General features: G+C 47.2%; 1 protein-coding gene across 2 annotated transcripts; it reads right to left on the reverse strand.

Moving 5' to 3' along the window:
- Positions 1 to 1,718: 1,718 nt before the first annotated feature.
- Positions 1,719 to 18,114, reverse strand: IL2RB (interleukin 2 receptor subunit beta). 2 transcript variants are annotated; one of them, XM_054632314.2, is made up of 10 exons: positions 17,348 to 18,114; positions 15,973 to 16,070; positions 15,522 to 15,648; positions 13,966 to 14,080; positions 12,693 to 12,804; positions 12,008 to 12,156; positions 11,401 to 11,578; positions 9,506 to 9,602; positions 7,598 to 7,682; positions 1,719 to 6,257 (listed from the first exon to the last, which is right to left on the reverse strand). In XM_054632314.2, the coding sequence occupies exons 2-10, from the start codon at positions 16,052 to 16,054 to the stop codon at positions 5,421 to 5,423; spliced, it is 1,782 nt and encodes a 593-aa protein (XP_054488289.2). In that variant the 5' UTR covers positions 16,055 to 16,070; positions 17,348 to 18,114; the 3' UTR covers positions 1,719 to 5,420. The 2 variants fall into 2 exon arrangements, with proteins under 2 accessions (XP_054488289.2, XP_054488290.2); XM_054632315.2 differs by lacking the exon at positions 17,348 to 18,114 and having other exon boundaries at positions 15,973 to 17,029.
- Positions 18,115 to 26,279: the final 8,165 nt, after the last annotated feature.

The raw sequence follows: 26,279 nt of genomic DNA on the forward strand, positions 1-26,279 counted from the left end.
TGGGCTCCCTACACTCAGCTGCACAGCCACTCATACCTCCCTGCAGCATCTGCTTTTCTTCCAGCCCCAGGTCCTCCTCAGCTACTTTTCCCACATGACCTTCTGCTTACAGTCCTGCAGGTCTGTATGTGCCCCTTTGTTTGTCACAGAAAGCAGAGACACCGCAGCTAGAGCAGAGCAAGCAGAGTTACTCTATCAATAAATGGGTGGCTCCTGACCCAGGGCTGAGCTCTAGCCAGTGATATCGACCTGGGGTTGAGCTTATTTGGGCCGGGGCTTGCTTGGGCTCGTTTTGGCAGCTGTGCAGGGATAGATATTTTTCAGCTCTGTCACTGGACCAGGTTTAGTCTGGGACTGCATGAAGACCAAAGGCCATTGCTGTAGTTGCCTCATGGTGGATTCTAGTAGATAAACACTCAATGTAGGTAGAAAGCTGTAGTGTTTGACTGGGAATGCTTTCAGAATCAAGAGATTTGAGGCCTTGTTTCACTTTTAAAAGTTACTTTGAACCAGAATTTCCACAGATAATGAGGGACAAGCAGCATCTTTAGGCACAAATGTATACATATATAGCTTTTCTGAGTTTACACTATGAGGGGCTTGCCACAGTGGGTCAGAACCCATCTGAGGATATTTCTCAATGCCAAAAACCTTACTTTTTTGAATTAAATTTTCCTGGAAAGAAGAATCTAAATTTTCTGGTGTTTTCAGCAGAACAAAAAATGTAGAATCTCAATCTGATCTATCTAAGCAAGCATACCACATCTATCACCACAGGCTTTTGAATCAACCAAGGACCCAAACCCTTGATCAGATCTGACTTCAGAGGAATTTTTTTACTGCAAGTACCCCTTGCTTTCTGTTTCTTCACAGAAAAAAAAAAAAAAAGAGATGTGGGAGGAGGCTGAGAGTGGTATCTATTTATGAACAAGGTATCTTGGAAAGGAGATGAGGGATGTGACAGCTATCTTTGCTGTCTCTGGGCTTAAGATAAAGAGAGGACTCGTGCCTGTGGCTGTTAGCTTGATATTTTCCACACCAATATTTTCCACCCAGTGCTGTTGTTCATCTTTGGTTTGCCTCTGGTACTGGCAAACACGGCTGTGGTGTGTTTCTGCGGCTTTGCGAACCACACGCCACGCTCTCATGGGCTCGGAGGGGAGAACACAGCGTGTGACTGCTCCCCGTGTGACATTTCCAAAGGGCTCTTGGGAACCCAAAAGGTCCCCAAATCACTGAGGGTGTAATGACTCTGGCACTCACAGCCCGCGTTACTCACACACAGAACCACATGATCTCGTCTTCCTGGAAGAAAGGTCCGGTTATCGCCAGATCTGACGCTGAGCACTTCCTGCCGCGGTGTGTCACACATCACACCCAGCATGGCTGTGAAAGCTATGCTAACAGCTTGCCAGCTCCAAAGCTGTCAACATTTTCACAAAAAGCGAGGGGGGTGTGTGTGTGTGTGTGTGTGTGTGTGTGTGTGTGTATGTGTGTGTGTGTGTGTGAAAATACTGAGCCAGCAGGACAGTCCTCAGGAGCTTGCCACAGGATCACCTCTAACTCTGCTCTCTTTTTTAGGTGTCTGAGTCCCTTGGGGCAGGGAGTAGGAAGGAGAGCTAAAGGTATATTAGTCCGAGCAAAACTTTACCTAGTTCCCCGTTTAGAAAAGTTGTTAATCATTTCCCCTCACTCAAAGGATAGAAAAACACTGTAGATTACTTAATATTTTGTTTATTTACAAAGAAGCTAATCTGGTTTTTTGTACTCATCTTAGCAGCAAGATGTACTCAGTAAGAGTACAGATATACAGTTCGGTCCTGCAGAGAGAAAATTAGAAAGGAGAAAGTCCAGCTAGAACTTGATCTAGCTACTGTTATCAAAAATAACAAATACATTAATAACAAAAAGAGGGTCAAGGAGAAGCTCCATCCTTTATTTGACTTGGCAGGGGAATATTGTCATTAAGGAAGAGGTTGAGCTACTTAATGCCTTCTTTACCTCAGTCTCTAACAGAAAGACCAGATGTCCCCAGGGTACCCACCCCCCTGAGCTAGAAGACAAAGACAGGGAGCAGAATAAACCCCCTATAATCCAGGAGGAAGTAGTTAGTGGCAAGCTGTGCCACTTAGACACCCCGAAATTTTTTGGGCTGGATGGCGTCCACCCAAGGGCACTGAGAAAACTGGCAGAAAACTGGCAGAAAACTGGGCTCACCAAGCCACTTTCCATCATTTATCAGTAGTCCTGGCTGGCCAGAGAGGTTCCAGGTGACTGGAGGTTAGCCAGTGTGACACCCATCTACAAAAAGGGCTGGAAGGAGGATCTGAGAACTACAGGCCCATCAACCTGACCTCAGTGCCACAGAAGATCATGGCACAGGTCACCTTGAGTGCCATCACATGGCAGGTGCAGAACAACAAAAGGATCAAGCCCAGCCAGCATGGGTTTGGGAAAGGCTTGTTCTGCTTGACCAGCCTGTTCTTCTATGACAGGGTGAACTTCACTCAGTGGAAGAAGGAAAGGCTGTGGATGGTGTCTACCTAATCTTTAGTAAAACCTTTTACACTATCTTACCACAGCATTGTCCTGGAGAAACTGGCAGCCCATGGCATGATGTGTGTACTCTTTGCTAGGTAAAACACTGGCTGGATGGCCCAACCCAAAGAGTTGTGGTGATTGGAGTTAAATCCAATTGGCAGCCAGTCACCGGTGGTGTTCCACAAGGCTTAGTATAGGGGCCAGATGTGTTTAATATCTGTTGAAAATCTAGATGATCAAGGGCTCCCCTTTAGTCAGTTTGCAGATGACACCAAGCTGGGCAGAAGTGTTGATCTGCTGCAGGGTAGGAAGGCTGTGCAGAGGGGTCTGGATGGGCTGGAGTGATGAGCCAAAGCCAGTGGTATGAGTTTCAACAAGGTGCCAGGTCCTGTTAGCAACAGGGTCTCAACAGCACCATGCACTGCTGCAGACTGGGGGAAGAGTGGCTGAAAATCTGCCCAGTGGGAAAGGACCTGGGAGTGCTGGTTGAACATGAGCCAGGTGTGCCCAGGGGACCAAGAAGGCTGATGACATCCTGGCTTATACCAGGAATAGTGTGGCCAGCAGGGCCAGGAAAGGGATCATCCCCCTGTACAGAGGCCACACCTCAAATCCTGTATTCAGTTTTGGGATGCTCAATACAGGAAGGACATTGAGGTGCTGGAGCATGTCCAGAGAAGGGCAATAGAGATGGTGAAGGGTCTGGAGCACAAGCTGAGGGATTGCTGGGGATGTTTAGCCTGGAGAAAAGTAGGCTCAAGGGTAACCTTATTGCTCTCTACAACTCTCTGAGAGGAAGTTGTGGCAAGGTAGAGGTCAGTCTCTTCTTCCAGATAACAAGTGATAGATCAAGAGGAAAATACTTCAAATTGCGCCAGGGAAGTCCAAGTTGGATATCAGGAAAAATTTCTTCACTGAAAGAGTGGTTAAACATTGGAATAGGCTCTCCGGGAAAGTGTTTGGAAAACAAGTAGATGTGGCCCTTTGCAAGACAGTTTAGTGGGCATGGTAGTATTCAGTCAAAATTTGGACTAGATAATCTTGAAGGTTTTTTCCAGCCTTCAGGAAAATAGGAGGAAAATAGAAAAGCTTAAGAAAGTCTACATGGGGACAGTGCAGCTTGGATCCTTGGACCATGTAAGATAGCAAACTGCCCATCAGAGGCAAGGGAGTCAGTGTCTCTGGGAGGATTTTCAAAGTCCATCTGGGAAGATTCTCAAGGTACAGGAAACAGCTGAGAAAGCCTTGTACTTCCCTATCTGGGAAGCTGTGTCTCCTGTTTTCTCCTGGACATAATGGAGCAGTCTGTGTCTTGAGACAGATGGTGAAGGAACTGATGAGAGGAGAGGAATAGTTCCCAAAGACCTCCCAATAACAAGTAGGCTCAACTCCTCTGAACAGCCCTTTTCAGCTGAAATCCAAGCCAGGGGGTGACCCTGCACTTGGGACTCATAATGATATTCAGGATGCATACTTCAGTGCCAGGTAACAGTGTAGGAGCAGGAATCTCAATGCTTGGCCAGACAGAGATAGGAAAGAATTAGCTCTAGCTGACACTCATAGCTGTGACAGAAGCATTAACAAGTTCAATATCCTTGAACTTTTTGGTATAAATTCTCTTAAAAGAGTTTTGAAGAGATAAGAAGAACTCTTAGCACATGGCTGGTATTTTCCCACTGCTGAAAAGTCCAAAAATATGGCAAGAAAATGCACAGATGGTACAAATGATGAATGCAGGGATCTTCCTTTGCCTTACCACTTTTCTTCTGTGGCTTTTTCTAAGCCAGATCAGGGCACGTAGAGGAAGAAGAAAAATGAAGTCTGTGCTATCCCCATTCTTTGCAAATGGATTGAGGTTTTCTTTTCAGTAAAGGTGCTGATTTGTGGGTTAGTTTTCTGGGCTCATTCACCACATCTTTGCTGCTAATTAGGCAATGGTTTCCCTTCAGCAGTGGAAGGAATGGGCAGCACTGCTGTGATGTTTTCCACTTATACAGGATGTGGGATGAACTATTCTGCAATCAGCTTATCATAGTCAAATAACTGTAGTTTGCCAGCAGGGCAGAAAGGCTTTCGATTTCATGAAAAATATTGTACAAGAATGGGAAACTGTGTGAGTTCTTTTTACTGCCACCATCAGAGGTGGAGGAAAGAAAGAGAGGGAGGGGATTTCCCCAGTATTTTTAACTCAATAATGGGGATTTCTTTTTTACACTGCACTGCTTAGACAGCTGATGCTGTTGTGGCTCTGAGCCGGTCTTAGAGACTCCAAGGTCTGGACTCTAACGTGTAAAGCTGGACCAAGTAGCTTAGAATGTAATCTCTGATTAAAACTTTAAGTGAGAACATCATAGAAAAAAAATCACACCCTTGGTCAGTCAGGAGGACATGTCTTCATCCATTTCATCATCAACTCCAGCACCATTGGGCAGTGCTATTGGCCCCTGTATAAAATCTAACATCCACATCTTCAGGCATTTCTCTGTCCCATTAGAGGTTTTTAGGCCGGTATGAGGCAAACTGATGATATGGCAGCTCAGCCTCAAAGCTGAGTGCTATTTTACACCAAAATGCAGAGCATGGAAGTGCTGGCACAGTCTCCTGCCAGGAGCTGGGAAGGGAAAAATGAATTAGTGAGGTTTGGAATGTCACTTGAGAAATGTGAGGAGTTTCTATGCCATCGGAGCCAGTAGTAACAGAAGAACAGATTTGCTTGTGAAGGTAAGTCCTTGTTGTCTGGGTTTCTCCAGCCTCATTAGCGAGCGGTCCCAATGGGATTGATGCTGAAGTTACATTCATGTCCTGAGGAGAGAAACTGTCCATCTAGTCTTCCCTGCTTAGGTGGTCTTTTCCACCTGTGGGTCTCCTCCAGGCAGATCCTAGACAGAGCAATGGCTGTACTGGCTTTGGAGGTCCCTCAGAGAAAGGTAGGCACCGGTGTTTGGGATCTGGCTGGAGAAGGCTATTTTGCATGGCTCCTCATCCTGTCTTTGCATTAGAGGTGGAGGCTGTGGAGGCTGGGAGGAGGAAGAGGCAGCATTTGCTGCTGGTGGGCAGGGGTCAGCTGGAGGGCCCCCCTTCCCGCTGCCTTCGGTTATACTGACAGTGTTGCTGTCCTGCAGGTCCAGTGGGTCAAGAAAGTCAGTGTCCAGCTGGCACACGGCCCCAGCCGGCTGTGAAGCTGCTTTGTCCATCACCTTCTCATCCTGCTCCAGAAGTGGTGTTGGTGAAGTGCCTTCCCTCGACTGGAGAGCCCCAGGAACAGCCATGGCCTGCTGGGCTTCACCTGCTGTCTCTTCCGTGAAGTTGCTCTTTTGGGAGCCCTGGCTTGCCTCAATACAGTGAAAGAAGTTGTTGGGCAGCACATTCATGTCCTCTGCCAGTGTGCAGAGGTCTGGAGAGGGGAGAGCCTGGTAACAGTCACCATCCTTGCTGCTACTGCCCTCCTGGCTGAAAGGCTCGTAGGTGAAGTAGACCTGACAGGGCTCGATCTCAAAGGAGTTGGAAACGTGGAAGAAGAAGTAGCCTTGGTTGGTGAAGCAGCTGGATCCAGAGTGCACACTGGTTTCTATGGGAGGATCAAGAGTCAGGGCTCCCTTGGAAAGTAGAAACCGGGATTCCGGGTCATTCTTCTGCATCACCTCGAGCATGGAGATCTCTGGGATTGTGCTGTTCACGCAGTAGGAAGATGTGGAGAATGGGGAGGAGAGCCATTTCTGGTGGGGAAGAAACACAAGAGAGAGAGAGACAGTGACTATCAAAGTATAGCACTCAGAGAGGAACCAAAGGTTTCATCTACTGACTGGCCACAGCAATCAAGTGACCTCTTTTCTGTCCAAGCAAGGGTTACCAGAGACGGTGGGGAGGGAAATTCCCATTCATGATGTCTCATCTGCAGGATTTTCAGAGTATGTCATTCTGTCACATTAAAATTAAGAGTGGATCTTGTCAGCCTATGTTTTGAGATTTCTGAAGCAGCGAATTTAAGATGGAGAATTAAAATGAAACAAACGGAATAAAAAAGGTAGGAAAAAGCCTTACAAGACCATAAGATGAAGTGAAACATGAAAAACAATATTGAGGTGTATCTCATGTAATCTATTCCTAGGTGCTGAACAGCTTCTGATATATCCACATGGCCATATGCAGATTTCTTGTCTAAAGTGCTCTTCCAGACCCCTTCTGCCTAATTTTCATAGTCATCATGAGCAGCATCCTCCAGTGCATCATTATCCTTAAAAATAAACTGGTTTCAATAACACCCAAATCCATTGGTTTATGGCTTGTAAAGCAAATTTTTCAAGTTCTTTCTGTGCTGATAAAGTGTCTTGAGTGCACAACCCCATCCCCCTACTCTGTACTCATTCCCTGTAGTTTAAGCTTCCTAAGTATTTTTATACCTTGGCTTTTCCAAAGCTTTGCTCTTTCTGAACCCTCTGCAGTTTGTTTCCATCCTTCTTAAAGCAAGATGCCCCTTGGGATCACCTCCCACGTCTTGCATCTGACGCTCCCTTTAATGCTGCACAGAGTGGTAATTGTCTCCTTGCAGCTGCCCATACTCACAGAGAGCCTAGGGGAGGGAAATAGTGGAGTGGGAAAAGAAGGGAAGCTGACAAAAATGCAAGGAATAGCTAAGTGCTATCCAGTGTGATGGCAATTCACAACAGGAGCAGAGGAGAAGCTCACAGCAGGAAATCTGGGGAAGAGCTGGGCAGCCTAGGGCAAGTAGGGAGGCGTTGAACTGGGAGGGAGGGGGATCTTGGGAGGCCAAGCCCCCTCCTGCAGGTCCCTTGCTGTCTCTCAGGCTGCTGATTATGGGAGCAGGATGCTGTGCTTTGTGTGGTTTGCCATTTCTTTGTTCTTGTAATTAGAGATGTCTTAGCTGCATGTCAGGTTTTAGAAGGTCAGAAAATAGAACTTGAGCAGAGAACCCAGCAGCTGGTGCTACTGGTGCATATATCGTGTGTGCATGGGTAGTCTATCTGTCCTGGGCATGTGCAGCTGGGTGCTCCTTTCCCTCATTTCTCCCCACTCTGGTTCCATCCCCAACCCGTACCTGAATGTCACCTCCGTGAACCGAAACAAGTGGGGGAAAAAACTTCTCAGGGTCTGGGATGTGAATCTTCAGGATTTTCTTAAACCTTGAGGAGAGACAATGAGAAGGACAAATGAAGCAGGGCCTGATCCCAATCACTGTCACTGTGGTGGGGGTGAAAGTGTGCCCTGCAATTCACAGGTACTGCCCTGGCATGGGGGAAGAAGTAAAGTTGAGCCTGGGGTCTGTCCTTCCTCTTGAGTGGTCTGAGAGGCACTACTGACCCACGAGATGTATAGAGGTGAGACAGATAAACCTGGCACTGGAAAATACATTTCCCCCAGCCTTTTCCCTGGGGAAAGACAACCCCTGTTTTTTCTGGTTTCTTCCCTGCCTTGCCTGGTCACCTTAGCCTCTCTACCTGCCCCCTTCAGCCCCTGTCCTGATGACAAGCTGAGCAGGCCTCCCTGGTTTCCAAGTTCCTGCTGCTGTGTGCTGTTTGTTCTCTGTTTTCTATCACCATAATGGCTCAGGATCATGTGGCCTGAGCAGGGCCATCACTGGGAAAGCTCTGCCACAGCTCTCTTTCCTCCTAGCAGCATGCTGCATGGCATAGCTGGGGCACACTGGCTGTGCAAGCCATCTGAGTGAGTATGCCTTGCATTGTCCAGAGGCCTCTCCTTCCTTGGAACCAGTGTGTTGTCATCCTGAGGCAGCCTGGAGTGATCTAAGCTGCTCCTCAGCTTCTCAGAGTGGTTGGATCATCTTGTCATCCCTTTGCTGAAGCTTTGCTGTAGGATGTTGTAAGGAAAAACCCTCCTGACCTCTGGAGGCAATCAGTGTACTCTCTGAAGTATCAGAGCTTGCTAGCTCTTGCATATAAACTACCTTACATCACTGCAGATGCTATTTTTATTCATGCATGTCTAATTCTTCCTTGCATCTTACCTCAGCATTATTCTGCACTCAATTCCCCTGGGTTGATTATATTTTGTGGAGAAAGGAGGCCTTTTTAACTCCCTCTGTGCTGTACATCTAGCACTTCCTCAACTTTGTGTAGTGACTCAGGGTAAAATAGTGACCAGTGACTTTCTCAGTATCAATCGTCCTTCAGCATGGTTCTCTGTCTTTCCTTACAGAGAAACCATCCAGCCTCTGCAACCTCATCCCTGAGAATGTTTGTCCCTGCTCCCTGCCATGAATATCAGCATGAATATCAGCTTTTCTACCCCTGACCTGAGATGAGAAAACCTGTGACTGTTTCTAATCTTGTGCCAAGCTGAGAGGTCACTGTTCCTATTATTGTGTTGAGTAACCTTGTGAGACACTTTCAGTCCTTTATAAAAGCAGTGTCTGGGTAGAAACACCGGCAAAGAGGTCTTGAAGCATCATATAGGTTTTATCAGTGTGTGAGGACTGCACAGACCAGGTAGAACAAGAATTGTGCTCCTCACTCAGGAGTTTTGCCTGCAGGCCCAATGTCATCTCATCATGCCCGAGCTCTTGCTGGAATGTTTAAATGAGAAGGAAATGGTAACCAGGCTTGCTTGGTCCTCACTACAGGGAGAGTTCCCAACCCGGTGACCTGCTTTTGAAGAGGCAATTTTGATGCATCCCTGCCAGGAAACACCACTCTAACCCATGGGCAACAGATGTGCTGAGGCAGCTGTTTTAAATTTAGCCAGGGCATGGTACCAGGTCACAGGAGAATGGCACAATACAACAGTGCTGGTGAAACCACATCGTCTTGGGTGGTGTTGTTTTTCCACAGGCAAATATCAGTCTCAGGAGGTTGGGCTATATACCATAAATTAGTTGCCTTAAAGCCATCTCTATCCTGAGCAACCCCAGGTGAAAAATAATCTGAGTTTTGAGAATACCCACAAGATACAGGAGAGGAACAGAGATGTAAACTTAATTATCAATTACCATTTCAGGGCCCGTAAGTTAATGAGGAAGGCGGTCCCAATGATCACAAAGATGAAAGTGCTCACTATCAGAACTGGCAGGACTGGCTGGGATGTTCCTGCAAGATGAGAAAGAATGAGGAAACAGCTGTTAAAATCTAACCAGGATTCTGTAGGTAGAAGCTGCAGCCCTTTCATGGCTGTTCAAGATGATCAAAGTGGGCCTTTGTTATAATTTATATAATATTATGATATCTAGAATTTTAATATACAGGTCCGTAAATGTGAGTTCTGCTGTGTTGTGTAGGATGCCTTTGAGCTGATATGGGTTTCAGAGTCTAAGCATTGCTTAACAGATAATTTCTGCTGAACAAACAAAGCTTGAACTCCCTGGTCATAACAGCACCACAGGTAGGAGTGGCCACAGATGAGGTTGCACAGTCTGCTAGTTGAGGTGTCCACCAACCTGTTTCATTGCCAAGGAAAGCAGGGACTCCTAAAATCAGCTAAAGTGGGGTTGGAGGCTTGAAACAGCATTAATGGCCAGTGGGGGAGAGGGAGTCATGGGGTTCACAGGTCTCTGAGAGGGCAAGAGGATAAGGATAGAGAAGGTTAGGGATCAAGGGACTGGCTTCTTTCTTTGGAGAGGTGTAGGGAAGCGTTAGGATGCTAGGAAGGTTACAACTTTACACCATATTTTAGTACTTAGATTGTAGGGTTAGAACAAAGAGACTGGGCTCCCACGTTGCCAGGGCTGCCAGCACTCCTCAGGCTTGTTTGGCATCGTCTCAAACATTCCTTAATCTGTCTCTTTCACACATATCTCCCCAGTGCACCTTTGCTTGGTCTTGCTATTCTGTGCCTGTTTCCTCTGCCTGCCCCTCATCTCCTGCCACCCCTCATGTCCCTTGGCCTGGTCATGCAGAGAATCTCTGGAGCAGTTGGGAGAGAACAGAGAAAAATAAAAGACGGAGGGAACATTTTTAGCACATTCTTTCTTTCCCTGTCCTTGAGATGCTACTCAGATCACTTTGTCTCCTCTGCCTCTGGTACCCTGGTTATCTTTGGGTCTTGGTTGCTATGACAACTGGTTGCGGCTGTATCCTATTCACTGACATCACACACTGTCAAAATTTGATCGCCACAGCAACACAGTGCCCTTTCTAAACATAGCTCCTCTGTTTATACCAAGATCAGGAACAACAGGGAGGGGTTGAGCAGAGGCAGGATGGGGGCAACGTGAGAAGGAATAACCTCTACCTGCTTATTTTTTGGAAAAAAGAATGACAGAGGCTACAGCCACCGACTCACTGAAGGGCTCTATCTTCCAAGGCTGGAAGTTCACACAGTGACCGACGCAGACCTCAGCAGACCTCAGACCCTTTTTTGAAAGGGTCTTATCATGCTTGTAAGTCAGTAAGTCTCTCCCAGTTTCCATGAGACTTTGCTTCCCAAGCTCGGGTGTTCCTCAGCTCAGGAGCTGAGAGCTGTTTCACTGCATTTCACTGATCAATACCTCCACTGACCTGGGCCATTTTAGGAAGCTGGGACAATGTTCCCAGGTAACATTAGCATCTGGGAAAATGCCAATCGTGGCCACTGCTTCTGCTGGTTAGACATCTGGCCTTACTGCTCTGGGGAAGCAGTCCCTGATTTATACCTTGTGCATTTTGCCTAGCTTCTGGAAGTCAGAGGGGCTTTGCCAGGTGGGGTCAGGAGGTCTTTGCCCTTAAGCTGTGATGCTGAGATGATCTCACCTAACTGATCAGGAGGGCCAGTTTTCAACCTTTCTATTACTCTTTGGTCAACATAGCTCTCCCTACACATCTTCCTTCAGCTTCTCACCTTGTTTTGGTCATTCTACCTTGTTTGCCCTGAGTTCCCATTTTCCCCTTCAGGTCAGACTACTTGACTTACCGTTATGGTCAGCATGTGTCCTCCACAGGACCGGCTTGCTCCAGTCACTCCACATGCCTTTGTAGGTGCTCCTGGCACTTGGCCTTGCACGAACAGATGCTTCATACTTAGAGTTGGGTGAGAGTCTCTCAAAATTTGCCCACATCTGGTCCTGTTCAATGGGCAAGTTTGCAGCCTCCTGGGAGTAGGGCAAATTTAGAACATCGTCAGCGCCCTGGTTTACAACTCACATACCCATCTTCTCCAAAACCCTCAGAGGAGACTTGTCTCAAGTCCTTACACCTCATGCACGCCTTGTTCACCCTGAAGGAAAATTCTTCTTTGCTTTGCTTTTCCCTTACCTTTCAGGTCTGTCCTGGAACTGTCTGAATTTTTTTGTGACAACACTAAGTAAAATAGGATCCCCATCTGCCTCTTTGTCATCACCAGACACTGGCAGCAGGTGACACAGATAAAAGGGCAGGGGCTGTCATCCTCCCTCTAGCTTCACCAAAACTGCTTACATCCTGAGAGAAGGCCCAGGAGCAGGTCTTGGGATACGTAAACAAGACCAGGATTCTCCAGGACTCACATGGTAACACATCCCAGCTTCCCCCTCTGTACTCACCTCCCAGGACTGACTCACGTGTCGGAACCGCACTTGGTACTCCCGCTTCCCATCCAAATAGTGAGAGGAAATATTCAGGCTCCATGTTAGGTTGGAGGTGTTTTCAGTTATGTTAACCAGCTGAAGGTCTCCTGGAGGCCTCAGCTTTACTGGAAAGAGAGAAGAAGCAGGGCTGACATCCCCATACTCTGTCCATTACAGGACTGCACACCAAGCCCTTCAGCAGCAGGACATCTCCTTGAGATGGGTAAAATTGCACAGCCAGCAAAACAATGTCCCTAGGAGATGTTTTTCTTCTGGATTAGTGACTTGAATTCTTTCAGCAAAGACTGAAACATGCCAAAGCTGTCTTAAAGAAGGGTGGGAGCACATAGCTAGAGGGGGGCAGAGGAAGAGCAGCAAGACTTTCCATCCTTCCTGCAGCACACATTTTTCATGAGGGCAGCTGAACTATCATTACCTGTTTGAAGCCAGATATGGGACAGGACAGGATGTGGCTGGCATGGCACTGTGTGACAGAGGAGTCGGTGGCAGGAATCAACATTGTGCTCATTGTAGCAGGGGACAAACAATAGACAAAGGCCTAAAATCAGCTGTGGGTGTTGCATAGGAGTGGATGAGGAAGGAAAATTAGCTATCCTCTCATGGTGAAGCTTCAGAGACCAGAAGGCAGATGAGTACTCACTATTTGCAAATGGATCGAAGTTTTTTATTTGCTCAGGTATTTTGGTTTTATTCTCTCCAGTGTGGCAATGGACAGACAAGTTAAGACGGTCTGAAATGGTGAAGCACTGATTCTGCAGGGAAAATTAACCATTAGTGACAGTGAAACCTCGTGAATAAGCATTCAAATTTCTAAGCATTGCCCAGGCATAAAATGATTAGGCGTACTTGACAATAAATATGGAAGCTACTTGTGGTAGAAAGGCATAAATCTCAGTAGTGAGTGAGGAACCAAAAATTTACATTTCATGTGGTTGGATTTGTTTTTGTTTGTTTATTGGCAAGAAGGGCACAGTATATTGTGATACGCTAGTTTCTTGGGATTCCTGTGTGTGCTGACTAAGCAGGAGAAAAAGTTACTCTCTATGGATGATATTTATTGAGAAATTTTATTTTTACCAGAACATTTTATGTTCCCTGGTAAAATTGAAACCACATTAGTATTAAACTTGACACTTGAAATGCAGTGATACTGAAGGGCCACATACATCATACAGTACTGAATAAGCAACAGAGAAATTAGCTTGATTACAAAGAAAAGATTTTGGAGCTATATCCCAACCCTGCAATTTGTCTTTGCACATAATATGCAAATGTATGAAAGCTTGTCTGTCATTAGAACTGGCTGTGACTTTACCAATAAAAATATTAGCTCAAATTTGGGTGGGTGTTTTCTGAAAACATGGGAACTGCAGTGACACTGGATGTGGCTGAAGGAAGTACATAATGGATCCAAAATAAGACTGATTTAAATAAAGAATAATAGTTGGAAGATTTGCATCACCATTAGCTCCAGTGATGTGTTGCTGTTACATCTTGCATAACACATCTAACCACACTTCATGGTAGCTAATGATCTGGAAAGTGGTATTGATAATTGCTAGGAAAAAGAGTTCAAGAGGTGACCTCAGAGCTGGTGGTGATGCCCATCCCTCCTCAGAGGAAGGGATTAGGGCCAAACACAGGTGACTGAGACATGGGACACTGCTGATGATCTGTCTGTTCTGCAGCTCTTCTACTTGTGTCAGCACAGCTCACAATGAAGCCAATCCCTCCTCCAGGGGAACCCACGAGAGGCATCACACACACCAAGCCCCATCCCAGATCTGGACTCAGGGAATAGGTTTGGCCTTTTTATACTACCCCTGGATGTTGCACTGTTTATACACCCAAAATGCATATGTAAATCCTTTCCCCTTTGTCATTAGCCAGGACGTCCCAAATGAATTACTCACATTAACGTTTTGGTTGAAGGTTTTGATGCATCTCCTCAGTCCTGTCATATGCTCTGCCTTGGGTAATTTGCAGTGCTTCTTGGGTTTTTCAGGTGAGGGATAGAACTCCAATGAGCTGGAAAGTTATAGCTTTGTAGTTAGTCAAATACAATGTAATACTAAAGGGCTTTCAAATAATTTACATTCTACTGTATTTGCTGAACAGGTTACAGGAAAGATTTAATCCTACTTTCTCTCCCCATTGTATCACTCAGACAAATTTTATGTGCTGGCACATGGAAGTCAATGCATCCCAGTTATTTCAAGGCAAAGATAACAGCAGATTTCCAGTTTCAAAGATTTCACAAAATCCTCCTCCTATCGTCTCTGCTTCCTGTTGATATCAGAGGGCATACAGAGCCCAAACTCACCTACAGTAACCTGGCCCTGAAAGACAGATGCCTGTTTCAGTCCCTCTAGGATTTACAGGTCTCCTTCCAGACACTGACAGTCCTGTAGGATCTCAGATACTCAGTGACATGCACCTTCTGAGCCCGGTCACATCTCAGTCAGCCAGAACAGTACATCTCAAGTGGCAGCACTACACCGAAACCTCTCTTCTGCCCTGACAAGAGAGCCCCAGCTGAGCTCTGGCATGGGGTGTGGCAGGGTGGAGAACATCTCTGGGGCTGCAGCTGGGGCAGTGTCTGACTGAGGTGCCTCTTCCAGCTCTGAGGTCAATCAGGCCTGGGACTCACTGGCAGTGGGGATGGTTCCATATCCAGCCCCAATTCCAGCCACAATCTCTGATTCACACCCATGGAGCAACATCAGTGTTTTAGCTTTCTAGGGCCATGCACCAGACCCAAGATATATTTGTCAATCTAACCAAACTGGAGGTGTCTCACTTGTCAGTGACAAGTAACCCACCCAGTGACAGAATCACACTGAGCCTGTCCTTGAGGCAGGCACCCAGGGCAGTCCTGGGCTTGGCTGGTAAGCCTCTTGGCTGCAGATGTCCTGTCTGGAGATGACAGAGACTCAGCCAGCACCCACTGCAGTACTGGCCAAACACCTCCCCTCTGCTGGGAGGCATGTGGGAGAGGAAAACAGCATGAACTGGAAGAGATGAAAGAGCCAGGGGAGAGAAAGAAGGACAATACTTTTCTTTGTTCATTTTTACTCAAAGTGCAACTGAATCTCAGTTCATCCTGGCAATTGCCAAATGGCCTCTGTATAACTTCAATTCCACCCTTCTCCAGCCCCATCTCTATACATCCTCATTTTCAATTGAAGATGCCTTTCAGTCCCCAGGGTGTCTGTCAAGGAAAAGGGATTTTTTGAAAAGTGAAGTTCAGATAGAGCCATGGAACTGGAAGATGGGTTGTGCTAGACAGTTTGGGACTGTCAGATGGCAAACACTGAGCAGTGGCTGCCAGCATCTCAGCCCACATGGAGAGACAGAGTTCAAGACAAAACACCTCAGCTCAGTGACTCCACTACACCTGGCCTGGGAAGGGGAAGACTACATTTTTGTAAAGTAGCCTTGTTTCCCCTCAGTCTCTCCAGTCACCCACCTGTCACAAAAGCCTTTCTCTGATAAAATCTCCAGCTGGCATGGTGCTTCAGCCAGGTCCCTGCCCGGGTCCCAGTCACAGAAGAGAGCTGCCCGTGAGTCATACCAGCAAGTGAGGCTGGAGGCACCTGCCAGCAGAGAAGAGACAGACAGCAATGTGGCTCAATTAGCAACGATGCTTGGCATTGATCATCACCCCGGACAATGCTGCCCCATCCCAAACTACTGACTGAACCCTCTGCTGGACATGTCCAAGTAAGAAAGGCAGTGCCACTCATTTCTATATCTTTGTAGGCTGATGTGCTCATCAGAGACCTGTAATATTGCAACCCTCTCTGGCTGCACGTTGCAACACAAACATTGCACAGCAGCGTACATGGTGCACCCACTGCCCTGGCTGACTGCCCTCCCTCTTCACCCAGCTGGCACAGGTGAAGGGAATCACTTCTTACCTTGTGCTGAGTCTGATGCCCATGAGGGAAGCATGAGGCTGAACAGGCAGAGGTGAGACAGAAGCAGCAATGAGGGCTTCATCAGTACTGGTGACACACTGAAGGAGAGAAGACACCCCCACAACACAGCTCAGCAATGGAACTTAGGAGGATGTCGAGATGTCATCTCACAGGAGGCCTCCACTGTCCTAGGATGCAGTGCCAGTCCTCTAGGTTCAGAAACTCATATCGCTTCCACTCTGGAGTCTGCACCTTTCCCTCAGCACCTCGCTGTTCTCCTGCCTTGGGTGCTCTGCTCAGCAGTGAGGCTGTTCACAGGGCAGCGCAGAGGCTGTTTGCAGAAATCTTGTCTTCTGCAAACGCGAGAGTGAGCGCGCAGCAGTCCGTGCGCGCTGTCTCAGGCTGCCTGCTGACTCAGGTAGAGAGTGCTGCCTCGGCTGTGCACAGCTTGCGCTTTGAAGAGCTTCTTTTTTTGGTAAACCCTAGGGCTGAAATAACTAGGTGCTTGCTGAGTAAGAGGGTCCCTGGATGCAACTGACAGAAGTTAGTGCAGAGCTCATGGCTTAGGAGGCACGTTTTGAATAGCATGTTTGGGACAGGTGGGGGAATCAGGGAGAAGAAAATGTTTACCACGTTTTAGAAAGTCAAGGCTTTACCATATAAAAAATATTACATAATAGTGTACAAACTATGCATCATCCCCTCCAAGTAGACCCTTGCTCTGCCTTGGAAGTGAATGATTTTAGATGTATCAGAAAATTTGGGCTTTGTAATTAGGAAACTCAGCAGTAGCCCTCATCCTGGCACCCAGGACCAGGCACCCAGGGACCCTCCTTGTCTTACAATGCCTGTACAGTTGTGTTCCATATTAGACAGACTGGCCTTACAGTCTTCTCATGCTAACCTCTGTCTCTCCCCGTCCACCCGGACACCTGGACCTTGAGATCAGCCTTTGCCCACAGGAGACGAGAAGGAGCTGCCCTCACTTCTCACCAACCCTGGAGCTCAGGCAGAGCTGAGGAAAATAAGATGGAAGTCCCATCCGACCTTGCTGGGACTGCCAGAGGGGTGTGAAGAGAGGGTTCATAAAGGGCCAGCATGAGTTTAATATCAATTCCCGTTGTGATAAAAGATTAGGTTCAGAGGAAGAAAAACATGATGACAACACATTAGCAGACAGGAGAGAGAAAGAGAGAAAGCAGCATGGTTGTGAGATGTGGGGTATGATTTGAGAGGATTGTGGAGAGACAGAGAGATAAATATGTTTTCAGCCCTTCCCAACGGCAGGGTGCAGTTTGTCAGATTGAAACTCCTTCTAAGATGCTTTCAGATCAGCCACCCCCATGTGGGAGAGAGCTGGCATTACCCTCTTTACCTTCCAGCTCCAGGCACTGAGCAGTCCAGACGAAGGGAGTCCCTGGGGTCGTGAGGCTGGACGGCAGCAGGTGCTGAATGTCAAACAGTGAGAGGAAGGGTGAAGGGAAGAAGGCAGAATGATGAAGGCAGATATCCTGGCTCAGTGCATGTCCACGGGAGAAGAGGTGCCTACAGCCCAGCAGTTCTGCTCCAAAGCTGTTTCTGTCATATGCGCATGGTGTCTGCCTTCTCCCTCTCACCTGTGCACAGGAAGCTGCTGCTTGCCTGCCTTGTCAGACTGAGACAAGACCCCAGAGTATCGAAAAGGCTAGTAAGGCCAAGAATAAAAAAAACCAAAACAAAACCACATTTTACTTCCTGCTGATAAAGCAGTTAAGTGCAGAAACAGGTTTAGAGGGGTCAGGTCTTAGCAGTGCTCAGACATTCTGGGACCAGTTTCAAACCATTGCTGAGAGGCAAAAGAGAGCAAAAAGAACCTCTTGGGATACTGGCAAGACCCATATCTTCCTCTTTTAGGCACCCAAATGGATCACTCATATTGCTCTCAGGGTCTGCACAAGTTTACAGATCACTTTGAAAGTGGGGGCAGGAGTCTGTCTACAGTAGAAATACCATGGACTACTTTGTGAAAAATAGCTGGAGTTGCTGACCTGAGGAACACCTGAATGAAACTAGACATGGTTGCCCCAGTTTTAGAGGATCCATGCTAGGTCACAGTGGGAGTAGAACCAGGTCAGTGCTGAGTGTGAACAAGGCACACCCTCACACTTGCAGATAGTGTGACACCACAAGAACACCCATCCCACTGCCTCCCTACCCAGCCAAACACCCCATTCACTCCACAGAAGGAAGAACCACCCTTCTCTGACCTGAGCCTTGCAGCTAGTCCAGCCAGGCAATACCACCCTGCAGTAGCTGCAGTGCCTGTTTGGCATGGCTTGTGCATTCAACAGGCCAGAAAAAGAAACAAAAAATATTTTCACCTTCTTCCAAAGCTTTCTATGCCCTCACCTTTGCAGACAGATATCCCCTTTCTTTGCCTTCACATCCCAAGCCAAGGCAGATGTACAAATGCAAATCCACAGCCTGAAGGTTGCACGGTTCACAGATAGACACGGACCTGCAAACATGTCCTCACACCCCTTTCTCTTTTCCATACAGAAATAGAATTCTCTGAAGTGCAGCACATCACGTTTCCTGTCTGCTCTGGGCTGCACAATGATGGCCGCTCGTGTGAGGCCGCATGGTGAGAGTCTCCTCTTACATGTACAGTGGTCGCCACACTCGGTGCTCCTCTCAGAGCAGCTGAAGGCCCAAACTCAGGTTTGGCAAGAAGGTTTTGCTGACCAAAAGTTGCTAGAGGCTAATCTCAAGTCTCCAGGCAGTTCTTGTTTGAGGCCTCTATAAACCTGGAGGATGGGACCTAGTATAAGAACAAAGTGATCTTGGATTCAGGTAGTGGAAAAAGGGTGTAGGAGGAAGATGGGTTCTTAGTCACAGGAAGCTCAGCCCAGAGACTGGATCTCAGAAGATACTAGACCTCAAAAAGAAATAGTGTTGTGTGACTGTGTTCACAGGGGTTCTTGGATGAGGCAAGAGATGAGAATGTTGACTCCATGTTCAGAAGGCTTGATTTATTATTTTATGATATATATATATATTACATTATAACTATACTAAAAAGAAATTGAAGGAAAGGTTTCCTCAGAAGGCTAAGCTAAAAATAGAAAAGAATGATAACAAAAGGCAGCTCTCTCAGACTGTCCGAGATAACTCGGCCTTGATTGGCCATTAATTATAAACATCCAAGATGGGCCCATCAAAAATCCACCTGATCCATTCCACAGCAGCAGATAACCATTGTTTACATTTTGTTTCTGAGGCCTCAGCTCCTCAGAAGGGAAAAAATCCTAAGAAAGGATTTTTAGTGAAAAGATGCCTGCAACAGTGTTGGAGAAAAACACAGTAGTTTGAAGGCAGAGCCATTTTGCAGAAGGCTGCAATAGTCAATCCTCATGGCCATTTCTAGGAAAGCATTGCAGCTGATCCAGAACCAAGCACTCACTTAACCAGCAGTAGTGGAGTGCAGCACCTCTTTCTTCATCACACACAACAAGGACCAGGAGTTTTGAGAGCTGTCATTTGAATGCATCTGAAAACTCTTGTCAGGCCAGGCTTGGGGAGGACAACTAGGGAATCCAAACCAGCCAGCCTCTGCTGAAGAAGGGCAGGGGAGAGGATGGGCTGTGTGCTCTCCTGCTCTGGAAACTGCTGGCTGTGTGTGCTGCACCTTGGAGGCTCCCATTGGGATGGAGATGTAATGGCATGGATCATCAGGCCACAGACCACCCTTCCTAGGAACTCTGAAAATTAATACATCTTTTTCTGGCACAGAAATCCTCAGCTGAAGCAATGAAATTCTCTGTAAGTTCTTGGTATCACCACCATTGCAGCTGAAATGGATCATTCATATTAACCATAATTTTTCCTGTTTGTCCTTCAGGCTAGAGAAACCTACACCTTCCTTAAGAGCAAATATCACTTTGGAAAAGCAAATGAACATAGCACAGGTTTTTTATTGTTCAGCTTATCAAGGAAAAAAACTCCACTGATTCCCTTTTTTTCCTTTTTTTTTTTTAATATATGCATAAAAACCATATGAAGTTGATTGTGCACTATGGCACCTGAAATAGTAGAAGAGGAAAATTTAACATTTAGTCACCCCCTATAGGGAATGGGTGGCTGATGGAGCTGGAAACAAGGATTTGTGTGATCAGCTGCCTCTCTGGAGGCTGTGTTTTCCTAGATCTGTTTCTCTGTGATAGGTTCTCATGCAGATTTTCTTCCATCTAGTAAGGACTGATGTCACATGGAAGACCTTCCCATGGAGGGTCCCAATGGAAAACCAACACTCCTCTATTGAGATACCCTGGCTCAATAAGGGATTTACCTCTTTGTCAAGGGCAACTGGAATTGATTGACTTTTCCAAAACTGTGAAGGGAGGGGGAATGATCCCATGGATCAGCTACAGACAACCAAACCTCAACCTGTGTGGAGACACAAACTTCCTCAGCATATTTTTCTTGAAAACACAGTTTAAAATGTATGAAGCAATGACCATGTGGCATAAATTAGAGGGTTCCCTCCAGAGACATGATAAAGGCATTATGTCCAGACCCCATCTGACACATGTAAATTATGCTTGCTGTCAGCACAGTTTTTGAACTTGATTGCCCAAGATGTTGTGCTACTGAGAATGTGGCACTTTTTATCTCCTTTACACTGATATTGTTAGGAATTGCGCCATTCGTAATGTGAGAAGCCAAACAAAACCACACTGTCAGCAACACAAAGAGGTGTTCTTGGCTTTACCTTCCTGTCCCCATAATGGTGGCTGAGATAGGTAAACTCTGCAGTCAGTGTTGTTGCTCAGTGTTAAAGTAGCAGGTAAAAGTGTGATGATGGAGGTTTTGTTAAAGGTGTTGTTTGGTACAGATTCGTTTCAGGGGCAACCTAAGTTTTAAAAATACTCAAGACTGAGGCACGTACTTATGCACAAGACTTTTTGCCTTCACACTGCTTTCATTAGAGAAGAGGAGTGCTGCTGAAACTGCTCATTTTCAGTTGTGTGTCCACTGAGAGTCTCTGAAAAATGGCAAAGGTGAACGGGGGAATAGACACAGAAGAAGTGTGAAGGGTAAAAGCATTGTGTGGTGTCAAATTATCCCACAAGTCATCAGCTCATCATGTTTGTTAGGCTGGGGACACCTCTTCCCTTTACTGGCTCTCAGTGGGACCAGAGTGCCAGGCTAACTGGGATGCCTTGGAAAAGGCCCAGCTCACCGGGGTGAGCTCGGTGGAGGGCTCAGCAGATCCATCTCGGTGTCCTGTCCCCATGGCCCTCTGGAATGGAGCGGTGGAAAGGGCACAGAACCAGCAGGAGGTGAAGGCATGAGGGCAGAGATGCCCTGATGGCCACTGAAGTTCGCCTCCTGACAGGATACACAGTGAAGGTCTCTAGAAGCTCTGCAAGTTATTTCTGGTACTTTCCAAATAATGTTGTTTTAACTATAACCTTTGCATTGAATTTCCTGCCAATCTTATGCGTGCGCTTCTCAAAACTACGCTGTTGTTCTACATCTGCAGTTATTTTCCCCTTAAACTGTGGTTCTACTCCGAAAAATGTCTGTAAAAATGGCCTTGTGGGAAACCACTGCTCAGTGTATAAGTGAGGTCTTTATTGAATTTGTTCACATTACAAGCCTATAAGAGGTTTTCCTTTGTATCAAAACAGAAAACTTGGGCTGATGTGAGAGAGATTTTTTCCCTCCCTCTCCATGATTCCTAGAGAAATCCGCTGCTACAGGCTAAACACTTCCCTCAGGTTAATCTCCATCACTGTGTTTAAGTGGAGAGGCATTTAAGAAATAGAGTTTAAGATCTGGAATCAGGTACCACAATGGAGTAACAATGCTGGGCAGCAAGTGCTAAGCCTACCTAAGGGCAGATGATATTCCTGCATTTCTTTCCTTCAAATTCTGCCCTACAGAGTTACCTGGTAGACATGCCTGATAAGGGCAGTAGACATCAAATATACACATGAATACACAAAATGTTCAAAAATAGGGATAGCCCTTCTGTAGCCCTGTAGGCTATAGAAGAACATGGACAAAAGTGGTAGGAGGCTGAGGCATTCACAGGCACCTTTACTTGAGACAAATTGGAGGCCAGAGGTGGGAGGTGATGGAGGAGGTGTTCACTTTCACTCCTTGACAGTGCTGGTCACAGCCCTAGAGAAGTGGGGGGAAAAGGGTGGGAGGGAGAGTATGCTACTTTCAAGCAGTTTCACTCTTAGCCTGCCTGGCTGTGAATACACTGTTATGTTCTCATGAGGAGGAGCATGGGACAGTCACGAGATGCTCCTGCTTGGGACCTGAGCCCTGGCTCCTCATTATGTTTGGGCTGAACTAGACAGTGTCAGGACTGCTGGAGGGGCTGGAGCCCAGCAGCAGGATCAAGCTTTAAGAGAGCTCCTAGGAGTGGATGTCTGTCTCCCTGATGAGTGCTCGTGGTGCCACAAGGCCTGTTCAGACCCAGAGTCCCTCCCTAGAGACTCTCAAGGAAGACCTGGGCTGTCACCCTGGGCCTGGCTCAGCCACATGAAGGAAGACTACTGCCGACACCCTTGTCTGAGCCTGGAGACATGGTGTCTGAGGCCCAGCAGGCATCTGAGCCACAGCAGTGTGGCAAGTGATCTCTGTCAGCTTAATCGTGGTGTCTGTGTATGCAGATGGTCTTATTCTGGGCATGCTGCGATGGAAAATTCAGCAGTGGGAACTGGAAGGAAGGTGTGTACCCATGGGACTATGATCATGTGTGCACAGCTCTCACATCCTCTCTGAGTCTCAATTTCCACAGCAGAGAAAGAGACATAAAGGACACCTTCCCATCTTCTTCGAAAACAGACTCACAGACCAGGCTCTTGCATCACACCCAGGTGTCCACTGCCCAGGTCTGTAGGGCCATTATTGACTTAGAGTATTTAAACATGCCTCTGCAAATCCCTGAGGGTTCTCCTGGCATTGAATACTGAAGATGCATGGCTAGACTGCCTACAGAACTTGCTCACAGACCTTTATTGAGGATGGATTACCTGTACAAGTGATGTGTTCCACAGGAAGGCAGCACTGGACACAGAGAACGGCCTTACACCAAGTCTATGCCCAAGCAAGGTAATGAGCTGAATGGTGGCTGATCTCCTATTCAGCATCAGTGGCTGCTCTTGTCCTTGAGGGAAATCATTACCTTATTACCTGGGCAGTCTTGGAGAGATAAAGCCCTGCTCTGTTTTTCAGCCTGTCAATGTGTTACATCTCTCTCCGTTTAAAGTTAGAGGGTACAAATACTTGACAAGCCTAATATGAAGCAATGACAGCTTCCAGACTGAATAAATTGAGAAGAATTTAGGGATTTATTGTACATTCAAAATTGCTTGAAGGCAAGACACAATACTGTAAGAAGATTTTTGAGAATAAACCCTCAGGTATTTTGATTATCAAGGCTTGCTTCCAGTTTAATCACATTTCCCTTCCTTCTCCAGAGGAAAAAAATCATTACAGACACCACCCCCATTCTGCTCAGAGCTCTCCTTGCTCCTCAGTTTTCTTCATCTCTCTGCCTGAGCAGCTTCTAGAAAGGGAGTTAATTAGATTGTTGATTTTGTTTTAAAATATGGTTGGTGATGTCATGCTTATCCAAGGGCCAACCTCCTACTCCCCCTTAAGCCCTTCTGGGGGTTACTGATTTGTGACTGCAGTAATTATTAACTTTCATGTCATTAAAATGCCTGAACAGAAATTACTTGTTGGGAGGCAGCTTCCTGTCTCCTTACAGCTCACTGCTCAGGAACTGCATTCCTCTTTCCCCCCTGGGCTCAGCCTGAAGAGCTATTTTCCCTCTGTTCTGTGGTTTCCTGGGTTCAGCTCTGCCCCCATTTGCCCTCTAACGTTGCTGCTCCCCACCTTGGGAAGCAGAAGGTCTGATGAGAAAGCCCACAGCCACTGTACTTGGGTGTAAGGAGTGGAAGGGAAGACTGGTGTTCAGGTGAATCACCTGACCCAAGGACTTGAGGGCATTTCACTCCCTCAAGGGATGTACCTTGTGAAACAGCTCAGAACAGAGCCCCCCAGCCCTCCTGAGAGCACACCTCTGCCAGGGTTTTACCTCTGGGATTGCTCCTCTGAGGATTTTCCTCCTATGGAGCCCTCCCATGAGGTGAACTGCCTGCAGCAGAGTGGCTCTGGCTCCATGAGGCTGCACACAATCAAAAAGACTATTTTGTGCCTATGGGTAGGCAAGGCTGCATGTTACTGGAGACTACTAACAAGATCCTGGTGAGCATTGCAAGACCATCACTTGGAGGAAAAACAAGCTCTGTGGAGCTTGTTTTCCTCACTGTGGTCTCTAAGGAACCTGTAGATGGTCCTTAGAGATCCAACCCAGAGCCCTGTCCATGTGGTACCTGTCAAGTTCGTTGCCATAACACAAAGCCCAAGCTGCAGCTCACCTCATCTGCTCCACAGGCTGTGCCCCTATTTGGGAAATGGGATGTATATGTCTCAGGGAAAATGGGACTTAGTTCACTGAGAGAAAGACACACAGGGTTACACTTTCCTCCTCTTCTTTTCCTGACTGACACACATGGGCAGGGGGAAATGTCATTTTGTGCATCACTGTTCCCTGTTGCTCTGGTAGCTCCCACATGAGAGGCAGGAAAGGGCACAGAGCATGAAGCAGTTCAGAATTTCACCCTCCCTCTCCCTGCAGTTGCAAAGAGCAATTGCATGGGGCTGGGAGGGCTATTTTAGGCAGGTGCTGTGCCCTGCAGTTGGAGCAGGCTGCAGGGAAGGTCCGTGGGGGCACTGCCCTGTGCCTGCACCTGAGCACACATTCGTGCTCACAAACACACACAGAGCACAGTTCAGGCCCAGTGGGGAAGCATGGGGGGTATCAAGCACTTGGCTCCACTTGAATGCTTACCCTGAAAACAGGCCAAGGACAGCACGTGTCCACAGGCACCAGAGTCCCTTCTCTTAGCCACAGTCCACACAGGTGAGGTTTTCATTCTAATAGGAAACATGTACTGTTGCTTTTATATTTCAAGGACAAGAGTGTCTGCATTTCTCCAGTGCTGACCTTCTGTGCAACACAAAAGATCCCCCCTTTTCTTGCTACTTTCCCCACCCTCTTTGCAGGCAGCAGGTTTCTTCATCAGAGATGCTCAGTGTTCAGAGGGAAGGTGGCTGATGGAAAGAACTGCTCAGGGTTTTTATCCTTTTGGTCTTGGAAATGATGCAGGCAGGCTGGTGCAGCATCTCTCCCTCCTTCCCCCTCCCCTGCCTCAGCCCCCGTGCTGGGGGAGGGAGGAGCGTGGGCGGTGGAAGGAGCTGTGGTCCCCAGATGTGTGAAGTGCTGCCGAGCAGCAGTCGTGCACCACGGACAAACCGCAGCACAGCCGAGAGCCATCGCTCTGGGCTGTCACTGACCTTTTCCTCTCGCCTTCTCTGTCCTCACCTGCCCTCCCACTGCTCCCCTGCTCTTTGTGCTCTGAGAGCTCTCTGCACAGGGCTTTGAAATGGTGAGGGGGACTGGCACAGGAACGTAAAGGAGGAGGGGGAGTGGAAAAAAAAAAAAAAGACCTAGAGCAAAGAGAAGGCTATGTATTCATCCTCTCTCCATTTCCTTCGGGCTCAGGTTGCCATCCTGCAGGACAAGAGAGTCGTGGGCTGAGCCAGCTCACCACTGCCCCTGCCTGCTCTACCCATTGAGCTGAAGGCTCAGATGCTCTGCCTCCAGAGTTGGCAGGACTGGGGATGAGGGAGGAGAAGGAAGCCTGTCTGAGGGTCAGGGGAGTCTTCAGTATCTGCCATATAATGAACAAATAGAATTAAAAAAAAAATTAAAATCATGTGGTACAGCTGTGAAAGCCTGTAAAATTCTCTTAGACTAAAACAATGCCACCACCACACTACACATAGAAAAGTGGGAGTTGGAGCAAAGCAAGGGCTTGAGAGGTGTTTTGGATTGTGTGTGGAATAGTAATCCTTAGCCCTAAAGATCTGCTGAATTGCTGGCTGTGGCTGTAGGTGACAGGGCTTTGTTGCCTGGAATGTGCTTTCTAGTGATCTGCCCATTCCACTATTTCAGGGAAAGAACTGAGGACATGTGGGGAGAAAAAGAGTGTCTGTAGGGGTGAATGTGAGAATGCCACAAACCCAGAAAAGCACTTGTGGGGCAAACAGAATGCTGTGACGATCAGGCATCCCAGAGAGGATGCTTGCTCTGGGGCATTGTTGTGTCAAACACTTGGAAGGTGATCAGGGCTCCAGAGCAGGGGATCAGAACAGTGAAAATGATGCCTGCAGGATGT

The sequence above is a fragment of the Agelaius phoeniceus genome, chromosome 5 (assembly GCF_051311805.1).
Source record: "Agelaius phoeniceus isolate bAgePho1 chromosome 5, bAgePho1.hap1, whole genome shotgun sequence".
NCBI classification, from domain to species: Eukaryota; Metazoa; Chordata; class Aves; order Passeriformes; family Icteridae; genus Agelaius; species Agelaius phoeniceus.